The sequence below is a fragment of the Sinocyclocheilus grahami genome, unplaced genomic scaffold, assembly GCF_001515645.1.
Source record: "Sinocyclocheilus grahami isolate Dianchi unplaced genomic scaffold, SAMN03320097.WGS_v1.1 scaffold376.1, whole genome shotgun sequence".
In the NCBI taxonomy this organism is placed as follows: domain Eukaryota; kingdom Metazoa; phylum Chordata; class Actinopteri; order Cypriniformes; family Cyprinidae; genus Sinocyclocheilus; species Sinocyclocheilus grahami.
In genome coordinates, this window is record NW_015505555.1 from 9807 (window position 1) to 22032 (window position 12226).

General features: G+C 35.8%; 1 protein-coding gene across 1 annotated transcript in view; it reads left to right on the forward strand.

The window, feature by feature from the left end:
- The window catches only part of LOC107549574 (general transcription factor IIH subunit 1-like), an 18514-nt gene extending 6884 nt beyond the window's left edge, over positions 1-11630 (forward strand). Inside the window, exons 2-14 of the mRNA XM_016230719.1 lie at positions 630-822; positions 954-1119; positions 1211-1304; positions 3293-3442; positions 3595-3674; positions 3757-3890; positions 4816-4903; positions 8540-8628; positions 8736-8853; positions 8932-9022; positions 9199-9314; positions 9419-9511; positions 10839-11630. Of these exons, the coding sequence (XP_016086205.1) occupies positions 630-822; positions 954-1119; positions 1211-1304; positions 3293-3442; positions 3595-3674; positions 3757-3890; positions 4816-4903; positions 8540-8628; positions 8736-8853; positions 8932-9022; positions 9199-9314; positions 9419-9511; positions 10839-10925 (1499 nt within the window). The 3' untranslated portion in view covers positions 10926-11630. The remainder of the gene's footprint in view (positions 1-629; positions 823-953; positions 1120-1210; positions 1305-3292; positions 3443-3594; positions 3675-3756; positions 3891-4815; positions 4904-8539; positions 8629-8735; positions 8854-8931; positions 9023-9198; positions 9315-9418; positions 9512-10838) is intronic.
- Positions 11631-12226: the final 596 nt, after the last annotated feature.

The window sequence follows — 12226 nt, forward strand, 5'->3', positions numbered from 1 at the left end:
TCTATCTATCATCTGACTCTATCTATCTATCTGACTCTATCTGTCTGTCTGTCTGTCTATCTATCATCTGACTCTATCTATCTATCTGTCTGTCTGTTTGTCTGTCTGTCTATCTATCTATCATCTGTCTGTCTATCTATCTATCTGTCTGTCTCTGTCTGTCTGTCTAGCACTTCTATTAATACTTTTATTCAGCAAATGTGCATTAAATTGATCAAAAGTTACAGTAAAGATTTTTATAATATAAATTTCTGATTAAAATAAATGCTTTTCTTTTGAACTCTTTACTCATCAAATAATCCTAAAAAAAATGTATCATGGTTTCCGCAGAAATATAAAGCAGCACAGACTGTTTTCAACATTGATAAGAAATGTTTCTTGAGCAGCAAATTAGCATATCAGAATGATTTCTGTAGGATCAGGTGACACTGAAGACTGGAGTAATGATGCTGAAAATTCAGCTTTGCATCACTGGAATAAATTACATTACATTACAATATAAAAAGGGTATTTAATTCATACATACAGTATATATGTATGTGTGTGTGTGTTCAAATCAAACATAAAACATTCTTCTGCTTTGAATCAAAGTTTGTAATGCGATCTTTTGTCATTATTCTCATATGCAGGTCAGAAGATCAGTCCTGATGGGAAGGCAAAGATCCAGCTTCAGCTGCTTCTGCACACAGGAGAAAGCACCACCTTTCATTTCGCTAATGGGAGCACAGCACTGAAGGACAGAGACGCCACCAAAGAACTCCTACAGCAGCTCCTGCCCAAGTTCAAGAAGAAAGCCAATAAAGAGCTGGAGGAGAAGAACAGGTGACGTTTTCATTACATCTCATTTGCCGTCATTAAATCCTGACATATTTGACTATAATTTTGGCAAACTGGACACCTTACTCTCTCTTTATTGGTTTTAGCTGACCTCCAGCTGATGTTTTGTGTTACAGGATGTTGCAGGAAGACCCCGTTCTCTTCCAGCTCTATAAGGACTTAGTGGTGAGTCAGGTGATCAGCGCTGAGGAGTTCTGGGCCAATCGGCTGAGCCTGAATACTGTGGAACACTCCCTCTCCAACAACAACAAACAGGAAGTGGGCATTTCTGCTGCCTTCCTGGTGAGTTCAAATGCATCACGTGACTGACAGTTTGACGAGAGCACTTAGAGTGTAAATTCACACCATGATTGTGTTGTCACTGTGGTTACAGGCCGACATCAGACCGCAGACAGATGGCTGCAACGGCCTGCGCTACAATCTGACCTCTGACATCATCGAGTCGATCTTCAGGACCTACCCTACAGGTAAGATATGTGATTATGATCTCACAGCTTATGATCTTAGGCAGCTTCCTTCTAAGGCGACATCCTAATTGATAGGGATCGTCATAAGTGACTGATTTAGTAGAATCTACATAGGCAGCAACTCACTTATAAAGTACTGGACTCGCGATTGTTCATGATATGTTTTGCCACTAAGATAAGAGTGTAATGCTGTAATAAACATAAAAATACATAATGCTTGTTATTGATACCTTTCTGTATTAAATGAATGACTAGTCACCCTTAATCAACCATCTTTGATGAAGTTTCATCATTGAGCTTGTCACATTGCGTCCTGTATGGAAGACCATTTCTAATACATAAAAAAACAGTCGTGCTTAGGTAAATCATAACTATGAGATAAATTCATAAATATGACATAACCATTAAATAGGTTTTGTCTTATGCATATTTTTTTCTTAACTTTGACATAATTACTTACTTTCTATCTCATAATGATGACTTTTTCTCATAATTTAGCCTTTGTTATAACTCCGTCTGTCATAATGATGACTTTTTGTATCATAAGGCCCTTTCGCACCGCTTTAGTTCCAGAGCTAAATGTACGGTACTAAAGTACAGGGACGATTTTGCGCGAACTATTTCCCAGTGCCAATTAAAGGGTTGCATTCGCACCGAGAGTGTGTACTAAGAAGTGACGTAAGCCGGTCGACAGCGACGTCATTTGTGCACAGCGTTCAACAACAGAAACAAAGAACTATGTTAACAACAGGAGGATGGAGGACGCTGTGATCGGAGCTGTGTTTGTTGTGTCTCGCGGGTTTCACAATAATGGACATGGAAAGTCGACGTATATGTAAAGCAATTGAAAGAACGGAAAGGAGGACTGAGAATCTCCCAACAACACCTGGCAGTGCTACATTTGCTACAAGTGCCTGCACTTCAGCGTCCGTCCATCTATCGCTGTTCTCCATACTTGCGAAATAAGTTGACACAATGTTTACAGTATGTTAACACAGAGTTTTAAATCATGGCAGGTGAGGGCGTTTTCGTACGCGTTTGGCCAATCAATGTCTACTTGCGTCACGATTAGTACCAGTTGTGCTGGTTAGACCCTGCTCCGGAGTAGGAGCTAATTTGGTTCTCGAAAAAGGCAGTCCGGTGCTAAAATCGCACCCAGTTCCGGCGGTGCGAACACACCGAAAAGTGGGTAGTTCCACAATTAGTTCTGGTACTATGAAAAGGTTCCTGCGGTGCCTCATAATTGTTTTTATGTCCGTATTTTGACTTTTTATCTCAATTTCAACCTTAATCGTAAAATTTATTTCATAATTTCAACTTTTGTTTTAATTATGATTTTTATCTCATAATTACGACTTTATCTTATAATTTCATTTTATGCCGTAATGATTTTTAACCCATAATTTTGACATTTTAATCTTTCAGTTTAATTTTTAACTCATAATTGGTTTTATTTCATAATTTGGACTTTTGTGTCATAATGATAATTTTGATTTTTTTTTTAAATCTCATAATTTAAACTTTTATGCCAGCATTTAGATTTTTTTATCTCATAATTATGATATGATCATTTCTATGGTACTTTATAAATTAATGTGACTTTTATGTAATAACTATGACTTTGTACGTAGGGTTGCAAAAAGGTGGAAATTTACCGAAAATTTTCCACCCCTTTGCAACCCTATTATGTACGTAATAATTATGGTTATAATTCTGGTATTGCCTTCTCCTTGACGAATACATGTAATGCTGTTAGAATTTGACCAAAAGATGGTCAAATCAATCATAACAAAGGTAATTTACATATAGTAGTCTTAAAGGTATAGTAGCCTATTTTAAATCACAAAAAATGGTTTTAGTTCACAAAAAATCTAATATGCTTTGTGCTACAAACACTGACTAATATTATAAGCAATCTTTAAGGACAGATAAAATGCTATAAGTATTGAATATGACCCTTTTCTGTCTCTCTCTGTTTTTGATTGCAGTCAAGCAGAAATATGCTGAGAATATTCCTCACAACATGACGGAGAAGGAGTTCTGGACGCGGTTCTTTCAGTCTCATTACTTCCACAGAGACCGGATCAGCACGGGCCAGCAGGACATCTTCTCAGAGTGTGCCAAACAGGACGAGAAGGGTACTGCATTTCATGAAGTGTTTAAGTCTTAATTCTGAGATCTTATGAAGTCCGAAGGAATCTTTCATGGACTATTGACTTCATCTGACCGTGTTCAATGACTCTTCTGTGTCTTTCTATTCTGATGGAGTTTGTTTCTTCGCGTCTTTCAGGCCTGAAATCAATGGTGACCCAGGGAGTGAAGAACCCCATGGTGGATCTGCTTTCACTCGAGGATAAATCATTAGATGAGGTGAGGGATGTTAAACTTTGAATCAGACTTCCTCTGCGTATTGCATCATTTGGTGAAATTGGATCTCTTTGTGTCTCTGAAGGGTTACGGCACAGCAACAGTTCCCACTACATCAAACTCATCCAACAAATCACTGAGAGAGAACAGCAACTCTGCCATAATCAAACGCTTCAACCACCACAGTGCCATGGTGCTGGCGGCCGGCCTACGCAAAGCGTAAGTGTCTGGACATCGGATTGTGGGTGTTAGTGTGATAGATATATGACCCTGGACCACAAAACCAGTCATAAGGGTCAATTTTTTGAAATTGAGATTTATACACCGTCTCAAAGCTGAATAAATAAGCTTTATTTATTATGTATGGTTTGTTATGATAGGACAATATTTGGCTGAGATACAACTATTTGAAAATCTGGAATCTGAGGGTGCAAAAAAATCAAAATATTGAGAAAATCGCTTTTAAAGTTGTCCAAATGAAGTTCTTAGCAATGCATATTACTAAACAATAAATAAGTTTTAATATATTTACAGTAGGAAGTTTACAGAATATCTTTATGGAACATGATCTTTACTTAAAGGTGCTGTATGTACGTTTTTGACTCTAGTAAAGCATAAAAATACCATATATGTTTGCAGATATTTAAGAAACATGCTAAGTTAACATACTTGTTTATCTGAAAAACAAAGCTACAGTCAGTTATTCTCCTTTGAAAATGTGCGTTCCGGAATGTCGGTCTCTGTTTTGGTTTGTGAAACCCACCCACTGCCAGTTTACCCAATTGTATTTCGGGACCCCAGGTTGCCAGTTGGCAGAAAACACAGTGCATTTCATTTAATTCATCGTCGAGTGCGCTCTTTCCTGTTGGTGGCATCAATCTGGCAACCTGCTTGTGCTTCAAGTTTGAGGTGAAAAAACCCTCTTCAATATTTAGAATTTGGACTGCAATACCTAGTTCAACCACTCGGTGTCAATCCTACATACAGCACCTTTAATGTCCTAATGATTTTTGGCATAAAAGAAAAATCGATAATTTTGACCCATACACATTTTTGGCTATTGCTACAAATATACCCCAGCGACTTAAGACTGCTTTTGTGGTCCAGGGTCACATATAATAATCTCTATGTGTGTGATATATAGGGAAGCTCCCAGTGATCAAGCCAGTGAGACCAGCAGCACTGATGGGAACTCCAGAGATTCAGATTTCTTCCAGCCGCCACTCAAAAAGGTGAATTTTTGCCATGGCTAATGGGGGTTGTTAGGCGTGACACAAAATGTAGCAAAGCATACAAACTTTTAGATGTATAAAAATAGTTCCACAAGTATCCATATCACGGAATTATCCATTTCCTAAAATATATATAAAAAAAGAAACTTAATTTATTATATATATATATATATATATATATATATATATTAGGGCTTGGCAAGTTAACGCGTTATCGCATTAATGCATTAATAAAATAATTGTCGGCGTTAATTAATTTAATCACGCATTAATGCAGTTTTTATTATTATTATTATTAGATAATAGAGAGCATTTGGGATGGGCCTAAGACTGCAGTAGCGTTCACATGAACACACCCGATACAATTATTTAGGGTAAGCATCAACATTCACAAACCACTGTTCACTGTTATTTTTAACAGAAAAGAATGCAATGTGCTCATAATCACGACTTCATAAGTGGGAAATAGGAAGTTTTTCATGGTTTTTAATCAAATATATATGTGTATAGATATATAGATAGATATACAATAGATAGACATAATGTATATCATGTATATTAAATCATATTATACTGTATATGTTCTTATAATATGTATGTGTGTGTATATGTGTTATGTATTAAAATTATTTGCCAAAAATATCATAATTATGACATAAAGGTCAAAATTATGAAACACACACACATTTATGTATCTACATGGTATGTGTATACGTTATAAATTGAAATTTAGTATAAAAAAGTTTTTTAAAAAAAGAAAAGTTATAGACATTGTCAAAATTATGAAATTTTATTTTCAAATTGTACATTTATAGTTATGTTATTATATTATCTATCTATCTATCTATGTATATACAGTCAGGTCCATATATATTTGGACACGGGCACAATTTTTTATTATTTTAGCTGCTGACCAAACACAAGTTACAGTTATATAATGAATATGGGCTTAAAGTGCACACTCTGAGCTTTAATTTGAGGGCATTCACATTGGAGGAAAGGTTAAGGAATTACAGCTCTTTTTCAAGAGACCATAAGTAATTGGACAATTGACTCAAAAGCTGTTTCATGGACAGGCGTGGGCTATTCCTTCGTTATTTCTACATCAATTAAGCAGGTAAAAGTTCTGGAGTTGTTTCTACGTGTGGCATGTGCAATTGGAAGCTGTTGCTGTGAACCCACATCATGCGGTCGAAGGATCTCTCCATACAAGTGAAACAGACGATTGTTAGGCCTCAAAAACTAAACAAATCCATCAGAGAGATAGCAGGAACATTAGGAGCGGCCAAATCAACAGTTTGGTACAATCTGAGAAAAAAGATCGCACTGGTGAGCTCGGAAACATAAAAAGGCCTGGATGTTCACAGAGGACAACAGTGGTGGATGATCGGAGAATCCTCTCCATGGTAAAGAAAAACGCTTTCACAACATCCAGCCAAGAGAAGAACACTCTCCAGGAGGCAGACCGGCCACTGTCAAAGTCTACAATCAAGAGAAGACTTCACTAGAGCAAATACAGACTATTTGCCAAAAATATCATAATTATGACATAAAGGTCAAAATTATGAAACACACACACATTTATGTATCTACATGGTATGTGTATACGTTATAAATTGAAATTTAGTATAAAAAAGTTTAAAAAAAAAAAGAAAAGTTATAGACATTGTCAAAATTATGAAATTTTATTTTCAAATTGTACATTTATAGTTATATGTTATTATATTATCTATCTATCTATCTATCTATCTATCTATCTATGTATATACAGTCAGGTCCATATATATTTGGACACAGGCACAATTTTTTATTATTTTAGCTGCTGACCAAACACAAGTTACAGTTATATAATGAATATGGGCTTAAAGTGCACACTCTGAGCTTTAATTTGAGGGCATTCACATTGGAGGAAAGGTTAAGGAATTACAGCTCTTTTTCAAGAGACCTTAAGTAATTGGACAATTGACTCAAAAGCTGTTTCATGGACAGGCGTGGGCTATTCCTTCGTTATTTCTACATCAATTAAGCAGGTAAAAGTTCTGGAGTTGTTTCTACGTGTGGCATGTGCAATTGGAAGCTGTTGCTGTGAACCCACATCATGCGGTCGAAGGATCTCTCCATACAAGTGAAACAGACGATTGTTAGGCCTCAAAAACTAAACAAATCCATCAGAGAGATAGCAGGAACATTAGGAGCGGCCAAATCAACAGTTTGGTACAATCTGAGAAAAAAGATCGCACTGGTGAGCTCGGAAACATAAAAAGGCCTGGATGTTCACAGAGGACAACAGTGGTGGATGATCGGAGAATCCTCTCCATGGTAAAGAAAAACGCTTTCACAACATCCAGCCAAGAGAAGAACACTCTCCAGGAGGCAGACCGGCCACTGTCAAAGTCTACAATCAAGAGAAGACTTCACTAGAGCAAATACAGATGCTTCATCACAAGGTGCAAACAAGGCCAGATTAGACTTTGCCAAATAACATCTAAAAAAGCCAGAGCACTTCTGGAAAAGCATTCTTTGGATGGCTGAAATTAAGATCAACCTGTACCAGAATGACGGGAAGAAAAAAGTCTGGAGAAGGCTTGGAACAGCTCATAATCCAAAGCATACAACATCATCTGTGAAACATGGAGCAGTGTGATGCATGAGTGTGCATGGCTTCCAGTGGCACTGGGTTACTGGTGTTTAGTGATGACGAGACAGAGGACAGAAGCAGCCGGATGAATTCTGAAGTGTATAGAGATATACTGTCTGCCCAGATTCAGTCAAATGGAGCAAAGTTGATTGGACGGCGCTTCATAGTACAAATGGACGATGACCTAAAACATACACCAAAAGCAACCCAGGAGTTTTTGAAAGTAATAAAGCGGAATATTCTGCAATGGCCAAGTCAATCTCCTGATTTCAACCCGATTGAGCTGCATTTCACTCGCTGAAGACAAAACTAAAGGCAGAAAGACCCACAAACAAACAATAACTGAAGTCAGCTGCAGTAAAGACCTGGCAAAGCTTCACAAAGGAGGAAACCCAGTCTCTGCTGATGTCCATGAGTTCCAGACGTAAGGCAGTCATTGCTTGTAAAGGATTCTCAACAAAATATCAAAAATTTACATTTTATTTATGATCATATTTATTTGTCCAATTACCTTTGAGCCCCTGAAAATGGGGGGACTGTGTATAAAAATGGGTGTAATTGCATTTTATGTTATATTATACTATAATACTATAATTATATAGTTATATAATTGCTGTGTTTGAATTGCACTTCAGTTTCATCTTGATTGTTTTATTTTTAATTCTGTTCTGGTGGCATATAGAGCCGAAATTATGAAAATTGTGTCAGTGTCCAAATATATATGGACCTAATGTGCATGTATAATATAATAAAAGTCTAGACATAAGTCAAAATTGTGAAATGCATGTATGTATATTATGTGTGTATATATATATATATATATAACATTTATTTAAATTACATATTTTTTATGTATTATATTTAATTTATTTATATTTAATTAATATTTTGTATTATCAAATTATATTAAATATATTCAGTATTTAGGAAAAATATAAGATGGTTACATTTCCAGAAATTACATAACAGTTTTTTTTTTTTTTTTTGTGGCTCTTCAGGTAAAATTGCAAGAATCCATAGAGTACGATGACCTTCAGGGTGACTCTGGGCGTCAGACCATCGCTCTGAACCTGAAGAAATCAGACAGGTAAACATCCAGCGCCTTTATTCTGTATCTGCCTGACACCGTGTTCTCACAGTCTGTGAATCTTCAAATCAAGTGCTTTGTATTTTACGTTTGTTTGTTCCTGCAAGATATTCCCATGGCCCGATCCCTCTTCAGTCACAGCATTACACCACCAGTCAAGACATTATCAACTCCATCAGCATTATCCAGCACGAGATGAGGAACTATAAACCCCGTCTGACGCAGGTACACCACTGGCATGCATGGCTAAAGGTCCTGGATTCTAGTCTGTTTTATTATATTGTATTTTCTGGCCTGTTTCAGGTGATGTCCAGCAATGCGGCGAGCTCTGCCATCACAGCGCTGTCACCTGGAGGGCTTCTGATGCAGGGAGGAGGCCAACAGACCATAAACCGTGAGCGTTTGACCTCAGACTGTCTATTCATCCCATCATAACATCAAATGTTGCTTCCACTGATATTTGAATGCACTTTTTAATGCAAGAAGTTTAAAGCTGGCGTTTTAAGCCTCATTAAGGCGTTTTACTGTCCATTAACTTGATCAATACTCTCTTTGTGTTTATTTATGTAGAATTAGTGCCAACTGATGTTCAGAGCGAGCTGAAGCACTTATATACAGCTGCCGGAGAGCTGCTCCGACATTTCTGGTCCTGTTTCCCCGTCAACACTCCCTTCCTGGAGGAAAAGGTCAAGAAGTGCACCTTCAGTAATTAATATTTACAAATTAAAATACTAAAGTAGTATTGTTTTGTTGCAGCATGATTTGTTTCATCTGTCTCTCCTGCTCACAGGTGGTAAAGATGAAATCTAACCTGGAGAGATTCCAGGTGACAAAGCTCCGCCCCTTTCAAGAAAAGATCCAACAGCAGTATTTGAGCACGAACGTAAGGCCACGCCCCCTCCATTTACTGTAATGGATTCTACTACTTAGAGTGAACATGAATAATTAATGCTCATCTTGCTGCTATTAGAAAGACAGCCCAGAATTGATCATTTCTAGAGCTGTGTGGAAGAACTGGTTCAGGATAGTGTACTGTTTAAATCAGTGGTGGTCATTTTAAACGAAAACAAAAAAATATGTTTTGGGTTTTTGAATTTTTTTTTTTAATGAGGCTTGGTGACTTCTGTGAAAATGCTTTAAAAAATAATCACAATTGTGATCTTAGCAGTCAAAAATGGCTGCCAAGGGAAATTAATGGGAAATACAAAAAAAAAAATCAAAATAAAGAGCATTTTTTTGGGGGGTACAATCTACAAATCAGCCACAATGAAGCAGTCTTTCCTGAAGTTAAATAGAAATACAAATTCAATACCTAATAGAAATTATGATATTTATTATAATTAAATTATAATGATAAAATATAATATAATTTAATAGTATAACATTGTATAATATTTATATTATTATTATTATATTTTATAATTATAATAATGTCTGAATCATTGGGGGGTACAATCTACAAATCAGCCACAATGAAGCAGTCTTTCCTGAAGTTAAATAGAAATACAAATTCAATACCTAATAGAAATTATGATATTTATTATAATTAAATTATAATGATAAAATATAATATAATTTAATAGTATAACATTGTATAATATTTATATTATTATTATTATATTTTATAATTATAATAATGTCTGAAAACACTTAAAAGCAACTAGGTAATATAGATTTGTATGTTTAACTTAAACACTGTATTAATGCAAAATCATATGAAATATGTTTCTAATATTTGTATTATGTTATATAAAAATAAATGGTGCGTAATTTAGAGTTAAATATTGTCTAGTACCATAAAATCCCCTCAAAATTCTAAATATTAAAGAACAAATCCTATTGAAACAAAATATTGTGCATTTAATAAACCAAAAAATGTTATGCTTATTGTCTTTGGTCTGTTTCGACAGTCAATGATCACAGTTGAAAGTGAGGAAAACCAGAGGACTGATGAGTTTTTAATGAGTTCAAAATAAGTTCTAAAATAAAAATAAAAAATACAGTTCCTACATGCATAAATGTGTTATTTGAGGTGTAAAGTGTCTGAATTTTCTGATGTTATTACTGTATTTGGATTTTCTCCAATCAGTCCCATTTTGATATTGAGGGTTTGCATGGTCATGTAATCTATATTTTTTCATCGATCAATATTTTTGATGCACTTACAGTGGAAATGCATAATATTTTCCTGTGTTGTCTGATTGCGACAGCTAACGGGCCACCTGGAGGAAATGCTTCAGGCTGCGTACAGCAAGTTCCAAGTCTGGCAAACGCGCCGAATGATGAGAAAAACCTGAGGAGATGCAGAGAAATCCAGGAGAGAGAGAAAAGACTCTGGGTGATTGAATTTAAAGAAAGAGGGAGAAGAACAGAGACACTCTCTCCCAGCTTGGGCCGGATGGAGCCTTATGGATGGATTTTCCAGCCAATCAGAGCTGGAGGTGCTAGTGAGCATGTCTGCCTGGGGGAGGGGCTTGGAGCAGCCAATTCTGTAATCGTATTGGTCCGCGTGGAGATGGGCTGCGCCAGTCACAAATAACTGTAATTATCATCTTCTCTCTTTACTTTGTTCGTTCCGTTTTTGTTTTTTTCAGTGGATAATTTCAGTTCCTAGGTAAGAAGTGAAATTTTAACAGTGTTGTATTTCTACAATGACCAAACTGGGCTCAGTAATAATATCGGTGGAAAGATTTCTCAGGAACTTACAACGTTTAATGCAAAGGACTCCGTTTGAGGGAAAAGCTTTCAAGTCAATGATAAGGAGGACTCTTTACAAACCGGATATTGCAATCCAGTTCAACCCTCCCGAGACTTGAGGCTGAATCAGTTGCTCAAGACACGCCAATGGGAGGGGATATAGCAATACTGTAAAAAAATAAATATTAATAATTTCTATGTAGTGCATTTACTGATCCGTGTGCCACAAACGCGTGCGCACGCTCATCCGCACTGCTTTATAACGTGTCTTCTCTAGCTGCACTGAGTTGTGGATGTTATTGCAAATAAAATCAAGATTTAAACTCTTCAACTGGTGTCGTGTGTTTGTGTGTGTTGCGTTAAAAGAGCTTCCTCAAAGTACTCATTTACCAAAGTGTACATACAGTGAGGAAGCTGTTATGTTACACACTGAAAACCAGAAGGGGAAGCACTGTATTTGGACTGTTTTGCACAAGAATTGTTCCGTTTCTAATGAATGTGATGCCTGATAAGAAAGTGTGTTCGTGCATGCTTTTGTGCGTGTGTTAGACCGGGGGGTTTTAATTTTTTGTTTTGTTTTGTTTTTTAAAATTAATTAATATATTAACTAATTGCCATTACTAATAATCATTTTTTTTATTTATGTTTGAATCATTTTTTTATTCTTATTTATTTAAATTATTATTTTTAAATCTTCATAAATGCAGTACAGATACCACACATGGTTTTTCCAGGCATATATAAATAATAGGCTATGTAATAAAAAAAAAAAGGATGAAAATGAATACAAAATAAGAAGCAATAGTAATAACAAAAATAATAATTCGGTAATTTATATTATCAATTTACAAATTTATATTATTCATTTATAAACTATTGTAATATAGTTTATACATTTACA